The sequence below is a fragment of the Danio aesculapii genome, chromosome 3 (genome assembly GCF_903798145.1).
Source record: "Danio aesculapii chromosome 3, fDanAes4.1, whole genome shotgun sequence".
Taxonomy (NCBI): Eukaryota; Metazoa; Chordata; class Actinopteri; order Cypriniformes; family Danionidae; genus Danio; species Danio aesculapii.
Window position 1 is genome coordinate 32,234,255 of NC_079437.1, and position 18,068 is coordinate 32,252,322.

At 35.5% G+C, this 18,068-nt stretch overlaps 1 protein-coding gene across 1 annotated transcript in view; it reads right to left on the reverse strand.

The window, feature by feature from the left end:
- LOC130220444 (deleted in malignant brain tumors 1 protein) overlaps positions 1–18,068 on the reverse strand; it is a 45,538-nt gene that overhangs the window by 1,589 nt on the left and 25,881 nt on the right. Inside the window, exons 17-26 of the mRNA XM_056452730.1 lie at positions 14,962–15,039; positions 14,491–14,520; positions 11,982–12,284; positions 7,939–8,067; positions 7,545–7,813; positions 4,125–4,191; positions 1,510–1,533; positions 1,077–1,388; positions 526–840; positions 106–423 (exon numbers count right to left, since the gene is read on the reverse strand). Of these exons, the coding sequence (XP_056308705.1) occupies positions 106–423; positions 526–840; positions 1,077–1,388; positions 1,510–1,533; positions 4,125–4,191; positions 7,545–7,813; positions 7,939–8,067; positions 11,982–12,284; positions 14,491–14,520; positions 14,962–15,039 (1,845 nt within the window). The remainder of the gene's footprint in view (positions 1–105; positions 424–525; positions 841–1,076; positions 1,389–1,509; positions 1,534–4,124; positions 4,192–7,544; positions 7,814–7,938; positions 8,068–11,981; positions 12,285–14,490; positions 14,521–14,961; positions 15,040–18,068) is intronic.

Below are 18,068 nucleotides of genomic sequence, written 5' to 3' on the forward strand. Positions count from 1 at the left end.
ATATATATATATTATTTATTTAAAGCTAATAATGTTTAATGACAAATATTACAGTAATTTCTATAGCTTTTTTTCTCCAGAAAATTGTCCAGATGTTTAAATTACCTGAACAAACAACACCAGCATCTTCACCATGATTACAGTTATGTTTTCCCAGTCCATTGTGTGAACATTGAATGAGTTTTCCTTCACCTCCTGTGCAGTTAACCTCATCCAGCCAGATTGATCCACTGCCTGGACCAAATGCAGCACTATGAGGTGCACTGATGGCCGATCCACACTGTAACTGTCTGCACACCACAGCAGCATTATTCATGTCCCAGTTATCATCACACACGCTTCCCCACTCGCCATTGTGGTGGATCTCCACTCGTCCACAGCATGAATCAAACCCATCGACCAATCGAATGTCTGGAAGCTTGCCTTAAAAGAGTACAGTGGAAATTAAAACCATTAAAACACAAAACTACAAAGAATAATGCAGCAAAATATAATTTAACTTTGACCTTGGAAAATTAGACTTACCATTATCCTGTGTGCAGACAACTCCTGCATCTTCAGAATGTCCACAGTTATGATCTCCAAAACCTTTGTGTGAGCATTGAATGAGAGAAGATTCACTTCCTGAACATCTGACATCATCCAACCAGATTGGACCACTTCCCTGGCTAAATGAAGCACTCTGTAGTGCACTAACAGCTCCTCCACATCCCAGCTGTCTGCACACCACAGCAGCATCATTCATGTCCCAGTCATCATCACACACGGTTCCCCACACACCATTATGGCGGATCTCCACTCTCCCAGAGCATGAATGAAAGCCACCGACCAATCGAATGTCTGACAGTTACACAAAATCATAAACGCAACATGATTAGAATGCTTATTTGGCTACTAATTTTTATATAGTGTATATATCTATAGTCCAGACATTTTGCTGTTTTCATTAAACAAGTAATATATATATTTTTTCAAAACATTTACTTAAACAACTAAGACAACATAATTTTCAAATAACATAGAAAAAGCATAAAGAAACATAATTTTGTATCCGGACAAAACAAACATGATTTTACCTGAGCAGACAACTCCTGCATCTTCATTGTGTTCACAGTTATGTTCTCCAAAACCACGGTGTGAGCAGTCTGTGAGTGAGGATTCACTTCCTGAACATCCCACATCATCCAACCAGATTCGGCCCCTTCCCTGGCCAAAAGAAGCATCGCTTCCTATTCTAACAGCTCCTCCACATCCCATCTGTCTGCACACCACAGCAGCATCATTCATGTCCCAGTCATCATCACACACGGTTCCCCACACACGGTTATACAGGATCTCCACTCTCCCAGAGCAGTCATTATTACCATTCACCAGTCTGAGGGAATATCCTGATAAAAATACAGTATGATAAAACATATTTTCACATGGTAAACACAGACAAGCTAAAGCTTTTTGTCATGTCATGTAATTAGAATTAAACTTCTTTGATGAAAAGAGCCTTTTACTTACCAGTTACAGAAGTTAGAGCACTGGCTGTTGAAAAACAAAAACAAAAAAGACATATAATGAGACACTGTGGAGTGGACTCACAAATTAATATTGTTTGATGTACTGTCATAGATAATGCTATTACAGAAGCTTGCTTTACATATACAATATTATTTAAAGGGGTTTAAATAACTGTGAAATCAGCTTTTACTTGAGCTTTAGATATAAGTATTATACTAAAACAATTTCCTGTGACTTTCAGCACTGAAAATGTCCCACTGGACAGAGGAAACACCAGATCCTCGAATGTACCTATATAGGCATCATATCAATGCCTAATTTTTGATAATTATTTTTATTAAGTTTTTTTTTTTTACGTATTATTTATTATGAGCTTACGTGTGGAGTCGTCATTTTGAAATTGGGGATCAGACAGTTGCTCAAACAAATACGAATAACCTTAAGTTTGGCTGCATGTTTTTTTTTTTTTTTTTTTTTTTTTGCAAAATAAAGCTTATGATATGTATGATACTTCATTATGTAAGCAAAGTCAATAAAGTTTATGAGGTTCCTGTAAGTAATAGACGTAGTTTCACTTTTTCGGTTAAGTATAGACCCAATCTAGTCCGGCTATGTGTAACTCATCTCTAGCCCAAAAAACCTTAAACTTAATTACCTGTCTTTTTTTTGGCAAAATACCTTGTGATATGTATGAAATGCCTTCAAATAAGGAAAGGCAATAGCATTTATAAGGTGTTTGGGTTTTAGCCTGAGCATAGCCTTGAATTAGCTCGTCATCCGGCCAGCTATGTATTGCCCACTGTTAGTCTTTACTGTAGTATTTGGTCGTGCAGCGCGTGCAATGGTTATGATTTCATCCTTATTTGACTTTATAATAAGCTAATTCTGTTGTCTAACTTAAACAACATTTAATCAACACAATTTTCATGAAATGTGTACTATTTTCAGTTAATTATTGAAAAATTTTAACTTAATGTTAAAGCAGGTACACTTTAAAAATTGTGATAATAGCACCAAAAGTGGTTCACTGGCTCTTAATTATATGGTAATCACTTGATGGGCTATGCAGGACCAATTTTTAAGTACATGCAGCACTCTTGTTAAATGGTGCTATGCTGGACCATAAGGTTTTTCGATGACGTTACTCATGTTTTACTATGAAAGGGGAATTTATATAAATGAGAAGCTCAAAAAGTGTTGTGAGCATTTCCTGGACTACTTCCTTATCCTTGCGGGCAAATGTTTTTTTTTTTTTTTAAGTTGAATCTTCAGGGAATAGAATGCATTTAATGTTTTAATAATTTCCCCAATGAGAGTTAAAGAACTCTGAAGAAGCTTATGTGTCTGTGTCAATGACTGTATAAAATACACACTTGGTCTGTGTGTGTAATGGACGAAGTTGTGGCAATAGAGGAGTTCCAAATGCAGCTATTTATTTAAATAGAGATGGTCGTTCAGGCATGGGTCAATGGGAGCAGGCAGCAACAACATGGGGCAATCCAAAAAGCATAATTAAAAAAAGGGGCAAGCAGAAAGCAATCATAATCCTAAAAAAGACAGACCCTAAACAAACCTGGCAGGGAGAGAATAAACAAGAAACAAACGATGGCTCAGAAAGTTCATGACACGAAACAACACCCCACAATCAAGATGTGGGTGTGTGGTACATTATGCAAAGCATGATGGTATGTGTAGTCCGATGAATGGCTGGTGGAGTTAACATACTGTTTGGCTGGAGTGCCCTCTAGTGAGTTTAGTGGGTACTCCATCTAATGCTTGTGACTGTGTGAGTGTGTGTCAATTTAATGCGGTTTCATACTCAATTAGAGACCTTTCTATACAGTACCAAATAACATATAAAAGGCAGTAGAAACTATTTACTGGTAAATGTGAACTGTTACTGTGGCGGTGAAGGGTCAGGGCTCTGTGGCTGTATGATATATCACTGTTTATCCAAAATTATATTTATATTTTTTCTAAAAGCTGGTGTCTAAATAACAGTATGCATTAAATACATAAAAAATGTCTTTATTTCTTTACATTAAATAGTTTTAATTCACTGAACATGTCATTTTCAGTTAGTGGCAGTTAATGTCATTTTAAAATCAGCCAATGTAACTTAAACATCCTGGATTGACAATTAGACTATAATTAACATAAAACCCACACACTGAAAACAATGATGCTGATTGACTTAAAAGCATTTTTAATTTAGGGCTTTAGTTTTTTACTAACTGACTTTTACTCTGTAAAAACTAACAACAGTTCAAATTACACATAATTTATTAAAAAACGGATTAAAATAGTATGTTTTTGTGAAATTTACTTCAGAATCAAGCAAACAAAAACAACACAGTGCACAAATCAGTAGCTTCAGTTCATTTTATGAAAGAACAAAAAACCTGATACCTAAAACCTCAAAAAACCTGATATGATGAATAAACATACATTGTTTAAACTTGTCATATAAGGATACACCACAAGTTCATAAACCAAACTATTTTAAAGATGAAATGTTGTAATATTAAAACTGTGACATACGTGCTTGTTTCATCATAAAATTCCTCCAAATTTAATTAAAAATGGAAAGTGCAAAGATTGAAAATTGAATTTACCCAATATCCAAGTGAGAAGAGAAAATCTTGCCATTGTGATCCTTGTGTTGTGTAGAAATGTAGGAATATGCATTTAAAGTTTACGTTACGCTACTGCTGCTTTCAAGACAAACAAAATAAAAACTGGACCACTCTATCGAATCAGTCACTTCCCTTATAACCATATTTTCTAAAAAGTGTTTAGTCAACAAAATTCAACATCCCGTTTCTTTTTCCAAAGAATGTTTAAGTTATATGAGCTTCATCAGTTGCAAAGTCAAACTGTTTTTCACAAGATTGCACCATTAATAGTTTACACTGTTTAATGTGTATGTGAATAAATCAGAGAACTGATATTTCTGTGTGCAGAGTTTGCTCATATCTTGTTCTACTAAATAAGGTAACGTTAATACTAATAACGTTAATAATAATGCTCTTATCTATTAAGTAGTCCATATAAAATCACCTTTTATAATATTTTTTTTTTATCAAAGGACAAAAGTGAACATTTACTTGGTGCTAAATATAAAATGTAACTTTTTTGATGTTCACTTTTTTGATAAGGAATTAGTTGGTTAGGATCAACTCCTGCTGGTACACGCTGTGACTGTTTTAGTAAGAAGAATGTTTCGACATCAAATGCAATAAAGGATTGTTTCAAGCAAAGTGTTTAGTTTTAAGTGTATTAAAAAGAACAGAATATAGTATATCACCTTTATTCATCTTTATTATTTATTTCTATAGCGCTTTTACAATGTAGATTGTGTCAAAGCAGCTTAACATAGAAGTTCTAGTAAACTGAAACTGTCAGACCAGTTTTCAGAGTTGAAGTTCAGTTTAGTTCAGTTTAGTTCAGTGTGGTTTAAAATTCATTTCTGAAAGTCCAAACACTGATGAGCAAATCCATTGATGCGCAGCTCCACAAGTACCAAGTTCATGAAAAAATATGTTATCAAATTATGTATAGATGTTACTTGATACGGTGCAATCTACTCATACCCTAAAGCGGAGGTGCCCAAAATTTTTCGTATAAAGGGCCAAAACCAAACATCATCGAGAGCCATGGGTCGAAGGTATATAAACCAAGCTTTATTACATTAAAGTTGCCATGAGCAATTTTCTAACATATTTCATATTATTTAAAAATAAATAAAAACAAACAAACATTTCTTTAAATTGTATTAACTAATGCAATATAACATTTAAATTGATCACTTATTGCAGTAAAAACATAACAGTGAACAGTGGAGTTCAATGCTGAATACACTAGTCAAGCAGAACCTGTCTGCCTTGATTTGCTCATCAAAGTCTCTGCATTGTCCTCTATCCGTCAGGACAGGTGACAGTATAAAAATGTAAGCTAAATAAATTTACAATATTTAGTCCCTTTATTAATCAGGGGTCTCCACAGCGGAATAAAATGCCAACTTATCCAGCATCTGTTTTGTGCAGTTGATGCCCTTTCAGCTGCAACCCATCACTTGGAAAACAATATTTAATTGAAACATTTAATTCCAGTTAGTTTTTAACAATAAAACAAACAAACTAAAGGTTACATTAGATTTGAAATGACAATCTCTAAACCATCCCCATCCTTCCATTCTTCTCAGATGGGATGGCGGGCCAAATCAAGGGTTACCATGGGCCAACTTTGGCCTGTGGGCCCTAGTTTGGACATCTCTGCCTTAAAAGGTTGGTTCACCCTAAAGTCATGCTTTCAATATCCCTGAGACCATCGTTCATTTTCAAAATGCAAATTAAGGTGAAATTTTTAGGTGAAATTCTTTATTCTCTATATAGAGCATCAGTAAAATACCAAAAAACATCTGTAAAAACATCTTCAGTGGTTCAATTGGAATTATATGAAGCTACACCTATACTTTTGTGCACACATAAAACACAAATACCGACTTTATTAAACAGTTTCTTCTCCTCAGCATTAGTGTAGGGAGCAAACTCACAAGCCCTTTGCACTGATCTACTCTCAATGCCCGTTTGCACTTCATCTATTTAAAACAAGGCACAGACACATTAATACTTCAACAGTGCATCAAAACATCATTAGGCCACAGGAGACGACTTGATATCAGTGAAATGACATCATAGGACAGACCCATGCCTTTTTCTGAATCTATCTTGAACATGCATTTTACAGTCATAAAAGTCAAGTATCTACTATCCATCATGTGATTTTTGGATGCAGCATCAGTGGAAATTTTAAATGAGCTGATTCAGAGAATATCTTTGTTCTAAGAACAAGAAGTTAACACACTGATAAAACTGCGAAGCAGATTAGAGGAAGTGTACTTTTTTTTTTTTGCTCAGAGACTGTGAAACATGCTGTCAACATTTCCTTGTGTAGGAGAGTGCATTTTGTATTTGCATTTTTAAAGTGACAGTATATACAGAGCAAACTTAAATTAGAACTGAGAAATTAGAAATGATTTATTAAAGTTCCCACGATGGCAATGACAGAGAGGCAGCAACAGCAGCTTTTAGCTAGTCTGTTCTCACCCACGCAACAACTGAGACATAAAGACATGCCACAGAGGACTTGTGGGTATTTGTGTCACACTGTAAACTAACAGCTCTACTTCTCTCTCTGAGGTTCCTTGTTGATTTCTCCTTTAAAGATCACATTGTAAAAGCTGTTAAAAATGGCTAGAGCCATGCATTTTGTTCAACTGGAACCAACAAAGGCCCCCAACATTTGAACTGTTCATACAACACTTGAATGAAACAATGCTCTTGGAACAATATACATACTATTTAAGAAACAAAGGGAATGTCTTGCATAAAAAAACATGGAAGCCTCTATTGAACCTCTGACTCTCTGACCACCACAGATGTATTTTCATAAGATGTCTTTACTGAGTCACAGCAGATTTTACTTTATTCATTTATTACAATTTTTGTATTCTGTTTGTATTTTTAAAAATGAATTATATTATTCATTTTTATTACTCTTGCTGCTATCCTTGTGTCTACTGGTATCCTTGTCTTTGTCCTTTTTTTGTTTGTTCATAAAAAAAATCAGTAAGCGAAAAATTTAAAATATTAGCTAGAGCCACCATTTTTACTGAAGTAGAACACTCTTTAAGTGTAGTAAATTAAAGTATGACTGATGTTCACAAGTTTGATTAAAACTTTTAATTAATTTTCTATTAGTGCTGTGTCCAATGAGCCATTGTTTTCTTCATATACAAGGAATTATCGATACTGGGACATTGTCTATGATATATAATTAAGTCAACTGTGCTTTTTTCTTGTCTGGCAACTTTCAGCTCCTTCTCCCAGAAGTCTGGAGCACTTCTGTGTGGTAACGGTTTTTTTTTCTCACTGTTCAGAAGTGTGAATAAGTAGGTCTTTCTTTATTGTTGAAAAAGTAAAAATCAGTAAAGTATGTCATCACGTGTCTTCCACAAGCCTTCATTGTAATTGTCTCTCATAGATAAAGTTTTCTGTAATGTCCGCATTAATGTAGTCTTGTTCTGAATCATCCGTTTCCACATTAACGTAGTCCTGTTCTGATTCGTCTGTTTCCACATTGACGTAGTCTGGGTCAGAGTCACCCTGATCTATATTCACATAGTCCTGTTCAGAGTCAGAGTCTTCACGCACTCCAGGATCCATATCTACAACTTCATAGTCATCATCAATGGTCTCTTCATTCCGGTCATTATGGAGCACATCTTGCATGTTAACTGCATCTTGGGATACAAAATACAGTAAAAAAGGGGGGGGGGGGGGGGTTACTGAAATGGTGCGCAATGATATTTACATGCACCAAATATGGGTATTTAAAGACACGCAAGGACTTTGAAATTCTTCTTACCAATTGAAGAGGAACATATCTGGATTGTCTTCATTTTTTTCCTCTTCTTTATGAGCAAAACAATTAGCAGTGATGATGATATGAACAGTACGACGATCACCGCAGCTGCAATGAATACAACTGAAGACGCTGGAAGAGATTTAAAAACATTAACAGATTCCATCCTGAATTGAAACTACTGATAAACAACACAGTCTAGATTAGTTTTTATACTGTATGTTGCTCTTTTTTAACATATGAACACAGTTGTATTTGTGAAGATACAACTTTATTTGCATATGACTAATGAAGATACAAAATAAAAAAGCCAGTCTATTCATAATGAAAGGAAGCTACCACCTTAATAGGGGAGACCATAGTAATTTTACATTTCTCTCTATATCTTTCAGATCTTTTAAACCAGTGTGTTCAAATTTTGACTGAAGCTAGTTACACATACCTGTTAATAAATGGAATAGATCGTTACAGCAAAAACAGAATATGCACAGTTTAACAATTCAAACAGAAGGAGTGAAATGTTACAATTCACGCCATATAGGCTGGGTCAGTTGTAACAGACCCTGCACTGTAAATGCAATGGTGATTCACAAGTGCTTTGTTTATTTACGGTTGTGAATTGCATTATGGGACATTAATCTCTGCTCTGTCAACTTTTGATGTCAAACATTCAACTGTATATTTTAAAAAGTTACTTATATTGATATTTTAGTAGTTTGGAATAATTTAACGTATAAGAAATAACTGTAACACTTTACAATAAGGTTGTATTAGTTAATACATTTACTGGCCTGAACAAATGATTAACAATACATTTATTATAGTATTTGTTCATGTTAATTAATGAAAATCCAATTGTCAACCGTTAGTTAATGTTAACTCATGGTGTAATGTTAACAAGCATTACTTTGGATTTTAATAATGCATTAGTAAATGTTGAACTATGATTAATCCTGTATGAGTACTGTTCATTATTATTTCATGTTAGTAAATACACAAACAAATGCAACCTTATCGTGAAGTGTGACCGAAATAACATAGAGAGAAATAACTGTAAAGTCTGTAAAAATACAAAAAAATGTACTGGCAGTTCATTACAAGGTTATTGTACTGTCAATTACAACACCAATCCAGACAATAAATCACTGTAAACTATTAAAAATGTCAATAAAAGTAACTTTTTTGAACTTTTCAAGGTTAAAATTTGTTGAAAGGAGGATCAAGGTCCCATAATGCAATTCAAGTGCATAAGTAAACTAGGGAAAATAAAGAATTAAAACATACATCACATTTTTTTTACAGATGTAACATTATGATTTTCACTGGAGTGAGATGTAACATTATAAAATAAGAGTTCTAAATATTAAAAATGTCTTTAAAAAAGTTTTTTCTTAAACAATGAGATTTCAGTTGGGTGTGTCTCTGTGTTACAAAGCTGACAAAATGTGCAAATGTGCATCAGCTTCAACAATTGAACACTATTTGTGTTCGCAGGCTTCATGAACACACAGAGGACAGATCAATCACTATACACAAACACCTTGGGTTTTGAGGTCTTTCTCTTTCAAGAGCTATGAATACTGAAATTATCATATAATATAATATTTCCCCAAAATTACCATTGTTTAACTATGATTATAATCAAGAGTTCACACTTAGCTGATGATTGATAATAAAACTTGTTTGGCATGCTGTCCCAGGAGAGAACCCTGAACTTATAAGATCCTTAAGCCTTGGGCTCCCTTCTATTAGCAGAGAGGGGAGTTTGAGCTCAGATAGATCTCAATGAACTCCTCCAACTTGTTAATGGCTAATGACAGATTATAGGGATAGCTATACTGCTTACTAAGAGCTCGTTTATAGTGCCAATTTGGTATGGTCAAATTACTTACAGTATACCGCCTGACTGTGGGAGAAAACCAGGGAACCCATGGGGGAAACCCATGCGATTCTTCAAGATGAAGATACTGAGGTAAGAAACTCCTATTTATAATAAGTTAGGAATTGCCTGATTGCTGAATGATGTGTTAGCTAATGTGGGACCAGCCGTGGACAATCATAAACATGTGCTCCACTTCAAATTAGTTTATAAATAAAGGTGCGGTCACACTTGACTTTTCTCCCCATAGACTTCCATTCATACGCACGCGAATGCGTCAGACCGGAAACGCAGGGTCATGCGTCGAGTTTCGCAGGTTGCAGCAGTACAAAGTTCAAGCTTGGTGAACTCTGACCTGTGAAATCGCATCACTTGACTGCGTGAGACCAATCGAGGATCAAAACATGACCTCTCTGGACAGAAATTTAAAATATGGAGCAATTGCTCGCTTTTTTTAATGTCTAATCATCTTGTTTAATCCCGCCTCTTTTCGCAGCGCGGCACGACAGAATTTCGCACACACAAAACCCAGTGTGACCGCAGCTTAAAGCTACGGTCACACTTGACTTCTCTTCCCATAGACTTCCATTCATACGCACGCGAATGCGTCAGACCGGAAACGCAGGGTCATGCGTCAAGTTTCGCATGTTGCTGCGGTGCAAAGTTCAAGCTTTGTGAACTCTGACCTGCGAAATCGCATCACTTGACTGCGTGAGACCAATCGAGGATGTTAAAAACATGACCTCTCTGGACAGAAATTTAAAACATGGAGAAATCGCTCGCTTTTTTAATGTCTAATCATCTTGTTTAATCTCGCCCTTTTTCGCAGCGTAATACCACAGAATTTTGGTCCAGTGTGACCGTAGCTTAAACTTCACACAATGTTAGATGTTTCCCTAGTCAATCCTTTTTTCTCTTATTGTAGGAAAAAATTAATTAAGCATAACTTTGTCTAACTAGGGTCGACACATGGAGTGATGATACAGTCATCTTAAGATTCATCCACTCTGGGACCCATTTCAGCCTCCCAAAATGCTGCATTCTTCTGGACGAAATGCTGATATGAGGCAAAATATTTACGTATATGCACTGTAAAAAAATCTAATGACAAAATGTCAATTTTTTTTCATCTTTTACTTATTTAAACAAGGTAATCAGGTTTCAATAATTTTTTTAAGTTACACAAAGTCTAATGTAATATTTTAGTCAGCCTAACTGATGTAAGTTGAGAAAACTAGAAAACTTAAAAATTAGAAAACTAAAAAATAAAGGCAGCAAGATTTTTTTACAGTGTGGCTCAATATATGTAGTAGCATTGTTTGTTGTGTAGTTTTTACTTAGGCATTATGCGTTTCTTTTTATTTGTTTTACTCAAAGAAACATTGTGAAAACACAACAAACAATTCCATGTAACATATACTTATACAGTAACTTTAAGCTTTACTAACTTGAACTGAACACTATAGAATTAACTTTTTAGAACTAAATAATTTAATGAAGAAATTACATTTTATGATATTTGGCCAAAAACATCACTGATTAAAAATGACAGAACCTTCAGATACTTCCTAGTTAGTACAGTTCTTTAATCATCTGACAACCCCTTTTGAGCGTGCAGTTTAACATTACAGTTTTGACTGACTTTGCAAGATAGTGAGCAGTTCAAAAGTGACTGAAACAACCTGAAAGCAGTCCAAACGAAGACCAAATGGATCAAGAAACGTTTAACCACTGCATGAGAAACTGGTATTTCCAAAGCTTCAAAATATTTCATCATTACAATGATCCTAAATAAAGTCCCTAAAGTACACTTCCTAATTTTGACTGCCGTTACTTCAGATATTTTACTCACAGAATGACAGTCCATCTAAAGGGAAATTGCATGATAACAACAGTTAAAAAGTTGTTGAAGTACTGTACAGTTGAGTCCCTGACTGCACAGTATCATCCCCTTTTTGATTTTTTTTTCTTTTTTAAATGTTTCCCAAATGATGTTTAAAAGAGCAAGGCAATTTTCACAGTATGTCTGATAATATTTTTTCTTCTGGAGAAAGTCTTATTTGATTTATTTCGGCTAGAATTGAAGCAGTTTTTAATTTAAAAAAAAAACATTTTAAGGTCAAAATTATTAGCTTATTAGTCCAAGGGAAAGCTAAAACTCTCATACCTGCACACACGACTCCAGCATCTTGACTATGAGTGCAAATCGGTCCATTCTGAGAAATGCAATTCTTCCAGATTCCAGTACATCCAGGCTTTTTCCAAGAGACATTACCAGTCCCTTCCCCAAAAACAGCCCAGCCAAGTGCAATAATTGCTCTTCCACATTCCAGCTCACTGCACACCACAGCAGCATCATCGATGTCCCAGGAGTCATCGCACACGGTCCCCCACTGGCTATTAGAGTTTTTTACCTCCACTGTCCCAAAGCAGGCATCTAAACCATTGACCAGTCTGATGTCCTCAGCTCCTGTCAATCAAGCAAAGAGAAGCTAATTTTCCACTCACTTGTAAATAACTAAATGCAAGTACTCATGATTCTCAAATAAAGCAACCTCAAAAATGATCACTGTCATCATTTACACACGCTCAATACGTTCCAACCCTCTTTAACTCAGATTTATTTGTGGAGCAGGAGAAAAAAAAATCTCCTGGCCATTCAGCTAATGTCTTAGAAGTGAAGATGAGCTGTCAAGCACTAGAAAAGAAGACTTGTTATCTATACAACTTGTGTGTTGTTTTCCTTTTATGATATTTTACGTGTCAGTTTCACATACCAGTCATTTATTGTGTCGCCTCCTTCTACACTCTTAGAAATAAAGATGCAAAAGCTGTAATTAGGTGGTATACATATGCACAATAGTGATATCGTTATAGGGACATTTTTCAGTGCAACATTTAACCCCTTAACTGTCACTGTCCTGATCAATAGTATCTGGATGCAGCCTTTGTGATGCAAGCTGAGATTGCATCACTCAGCGATGCAACGTCAGACACAATGCACTCAAATGGAGCGAGTGACGTCACTGCGAGGGGTAGGTTTAGAGGTGGGGTAAGGTGAGCCCATTAAAAAGCATTGGATGCAGCTCAGATTGCACTGCATCGAATCTACAGCCAGACCCCTCTCGTCCTGATAGCGGGATGCTTAAGTTTACTGTATTGCAATTAAATGGTCTTCTGGATACATATTTTACTCATTAGTTCATTATTTTAGGAAGAGTAATAGACCAAAAACATTCACTGACACCCTTCAACCTGTGTGATTATTTGTGGTTACATACAGTTGAAGTCTGCATTATTAGCCCCCCTTAATCATTAGCCCCATTTGATTTTCACCCAATTTCTGTTTAACAGAGAGAAGATTTTTTCAGCACATTTCTAAACATAATAGTTTTAGAAGCTCATTTCTAATAACTTATTTTATCTTTGCCATGATGACAGTAACTAATATTTTACTAGATATTTTTCAAGACACTTCTATACAGCTTAAAGTGACATTTAAAAAACTGCTTTTATTCTAGCTGAAATAAAACAAATAAGACTTTCTCCAGAAGAAAAAATATTATCAGACATACTGTGAAAATTCCTTTCTTTGCTAAACATATTTTGGGAATTACATAAAAAAAAAAAATCAAAGGGGGGCTAATAATTCTGACTTCAACTGTACATGTAAACCATAACATTATAGTCTAAATATAAAGAAATCATGACAAATTATATATTAATTAAATGTTCAAATCTGGTGACTGATTTTGATAGATATTACTGAGTATCAGTTATTTAATCATTTGCGACGAGGATACTCATGAGAGTTGTAAAGCATTACTTTGCTACAGCAATCCACATGTAACCATTGTGTTTAGAGACTAAACGCAAATCAAGTATCACCAAACTGCTTATACTGCTTTAGAATTTACCTTTACTTAACTACTATACAAATATTACAAAAGTAAGAAAAAATATGTCTCATATTCTTCAAAACGTACACAGAAATAGGGGGTGCTGTTCACCAGTTGAAACTGTCATTTGGTGGCCATGTTTGGTACTGTGCGCAAAAAAAATCTTACTGAAAGCAAATTTTTTGAGCTATCAACTTTAAATTTAAAATATAATTTGTTCAGCTATTTTTGGTCAAGTTTGGCCTAAAACATGTTTTGTAAAATATACTTTATCTTATTTAATTCTATACATTTAATGTGTTATTATTTTCATAATTTAAAGGCACATAACTTTTTTTATGTAACTTTTTGAACTCTAGCTACACTTTAACAAGTGTCTCCTTTAAAATGAGACCAAGCTTAAATCTGTGCACTAAAGTGAAGATTGGCAATATTCCAACTATTAAATTGAACTTGTCATTTTTATGTCTATCTCCAAAAAGTGGGGGCGCCATAAGGGAGTTAAATTTGTACGCTTATTACATAAACATGTACATGAACAGACAAGCAATTCAGACAAAACAGACATCAAAACCAATTTTTGTAAGATTTTGATGTTTTAGTTAGTTCAGTTGTTGTTGTTTTTTTTAGATCGAGTCAGTTTTATCTATGGAAAAAGATTTGGTATGTGATACTCAATAATGAAGATATTTTTTGAGTGAACGATTCCTTTAACAGTAATAGAGTAGACATATTCAAGTTTATCAAAGCTTTTAGAATACTGAGAGAATCACTCACCAGTGGACAGGTAATCATTTAAGAACATTGCTGCCAAAGAGAAAACACAAGAGAGTTGTTTTTTTTAGTATAGAATGCATTATAAAGTTTTATGTACAGAATAAAACAAGCCATTTCATGCAGTCTTACAGTACATTGTCCTTGGTCGCATACTGTAAAAATACATTTTTACTGCCATCAGATATGTTTAATTCTTTACCGATGTCCCGAATTTATAAAGTACACACGCAATTATAAAACGAACGGTTTTGCATTGGTGTTGATGGTTCCACAAAGACTCTTTTTAATTTCTCAAAAAGTATCTTAAAGTGGAAATATTCATCGCACCAATTAAATTGAATCACTGAAAGGTTATTTGGGGGTAAAAAGCTAAAATGTCACACGTTCACACTATAACGAATATGAATTAAATAATTTCAAGCAGTAAAATAAAGCAATAAATTGGTCGAAAAAATGTAAACAATTTTTTACCAAAAATGAAATCAAGCAGTGGTCTCAGCATTTTGTTTCTTTCATTGACCGATGTGCGTGGTGTGTATCTCTGCTGCTCTTCACATGTCTGAGAAAGACTATGATGCACACTGACTCTAGTTCACTGTGAAGAGTATTACAACAGTTCCGCATTTCACTATTCCTGCCCCTGCCTCACTCTACACTTCAGCTTCTGAGAAAGTAATCACATGAAATGGCTCAGTATACGTTTATATTTGTTAAGAAACAAACCTAAGTGACCGCTGATAACTGTAAAATACTCCTGTACTAAAATATTTAAACCTTGTTTTCAGTTCAACTACTAAGCATTTTGCCTTCTGAAATCAACCTAACAGAAGTCAGTTTGCAAGATTTAACAAACAATAATTATTATAATAATTCATTTCCTGTCAGATTATATCATTCTACTTTCTACAGAAAACAAAGTTTAATTGTTAAAATAGAATGTCTTGAACAGCTTAAACTCTAAATGTGTTGCTATTCTTGGACTCTCACATACTTCACAAACTGAGAGCTTCTCAAACTTGTGGTTAAATGAGTGTATATTTAAAAAAACACCATGCCGGCCACTTAAGTTCATTAGAATATGAAAATATCCAGACAATCTGCACCCTTTCTGTTCAGTAGAGCTGTTTGTCTTGTCAGTCCAGTTTGGTTTATTGTTAATTTACAAACTCAGATCTAGCTAACCACAAAGCAGCACCACCTTACACTGAATTGCCACATTAATGGAAGAGTCATCAGAAAGCTGAAAAGGAGGAAGAGAGAGTGTGAAAAAGCTATACACCATTATCAACACCCTGAAGTGTTACTTGAAAAAAGTATTCATACCCTTCATTTTTAACAGCTTATTATGCTGCAACTTTGCTTTTAAATGCTTTAACTGCAGACTATCAGCTTTAATTTGAGGGTATTTACATTCAAATCAGGTGAACGCTGTAGGAATTACAACAGTTTGCACATATGCCTCCCACTTGTTAAGGGACCAAAAGTAAGTAAGTGGGACGGAATAATAATCATAAATCAAACTTCCACTTTTTTTAATTTGGTTGCAAATCCTTTGCAGTCAATTACAGCCTGAAGTCTGGAACGCATAGACATGACCAGACGCTGGGTTTCATCCCTGGTGATGCTCTGCAAGGCCTCTATTGCAACTGTCTTCAGTTCCTGCTTGTTCTTAGGGGCTGCTTTGGGTCATTCTCTATTTGCACTATGAAGCACCGTCCGAGTTCTGAAGCATTTGGCTTAATATGAGCAGGTAATATTGCCTGAAACACTTCAGAATTCATCCTGCTGCTTTTGTCAGCACTCACACCATCAATAAATACAAGAGAACCAGTTCCATTGACAGCCATACATGCCCACGCCATGTCACTATACTACCACCATGCTTCACTGCTAAGGATCATGAGAAGTTTCTTTTCTTCTCCATACTCTTCTCTTCCCATCACTCTGGTACAAGTTAATCTTGGTCTCATCTTTCCATAGGATGCTGTTTCAGCAATATGACAGCTTTTTTAGAACTCTAATCTGGCCTTCCTGTTTTTGAGGCTCACCAATAGTTTACAACTTGTGGTGAACCCTCTACACTCTGGTGTAGTCTTCCGTTGATTGTTGACTCTAACACACACACACCTACCTCCTTGAGAGTGTTCTTGATCTGGAAAAATGTTGTAAAGGGTGTTTTCTTCACCAGGGAAAGAATTTTTCAGTCGTCTACCACAGTTGCTTCTGTGGTCTTCCGGGTCTTTTGGTGTTGCTGAGCTCACTGGTGCGTTCCTTCTTTTTAAGAATGTTCCAAACAATTGTTTTGGTCCTGTTTGTTTTGTTTTTTCAGCCTAATGATGGCTTGCTTGACTGATAGTGACAACTCTTTGGATCTCATCTTGAGAGTTGACAGTAACAGATTTCAAATTCAAATGTCACACTTGAAATGATCTCTAGACCTTTAATCTGCTCATTGTAATTGGGATAATGAGGGAATAACACACACCTGGCTATGGAACAGCTGAGAAGCCAATTGTCCCATTACTTTTGGTCCCTTAACAAGTGAGAGGCACATATGCAAACTGTTGTAATTCCTACACCGTTCACGTGATTTGGATGTAAATACCCTTATATTACAGCTGGCAGACAGCAGATAAAGCACACATTGTTTATTTCATTTCAAATCCATTGTAAATTATACAGCTTAAGGTACAACCTTAGAATGAGGTAGACTTAAGAATGTTTTAGGAATTGCAGCCCAGAAGTCTTTCAAAAGCTGGCCTCTTGAACCATCTTAGCAAGTGAAGGAGAAGAGCCTCTGCGATCATACACGTATGGAAGAAATTTTCAGAAGGATAAATATCACTGCATCGCTCCATTTATCAGGGCTTTCAAGGGGATAGTTTTGCCCAAAAATAAAAGTTTCCTCATCTTGTGGGAATTGATTCCTACTTGTATGTTGAATGTTCAGTGGCCGAGCACATCATGTTAAATGCATAGCAAAGTATTCCTGTATTAAAAGCACTTATTTCAAAAAGCTATTTACAATATGGGCGACGCGGTGGCACAGTAGGTAGGTCTGTCGCCTCACAGCAAGAAGGTCGCTGGTTTGAGCCTTTGCTGGGTCAGTTGGCGTTTCTGCGTGGAGTTTGCATGTTTTCCCCGTGTTTGCGTGGGTTTCCTTCCTGGTGCTCCGGTTTCCCCCACAGTCCAAAGACATGTGGTACAGGTGAATTGGGCAGGCTAAATTGTCTGTAGTGTCTGAGTATGAATGAGTTCGTATGGATGTTTGCCAGTGATGGGTTGCAGCTGGTAGGGCATCTGCTGCGTAAAACATATGCTGGATAAGTTGGCGGTTCATTCTGCTGTGGCGGATTAATAAAGGGACTAAAGGGATTAAAGGGACTAAGCTGAAAAGAAAATGAATGAATGAAGATTTACAATATGGCTAAATATAATGACACACTTCTTTATACTGTATTGACAGTATATTTACAGAAATGCTGTGATATAAAACACATATAACACTCAGCTGCTGCAAACATAATATACAAGTAAATTCGAAAACATGTTGCAGATTTCTAGGCTAATAAAGTGAC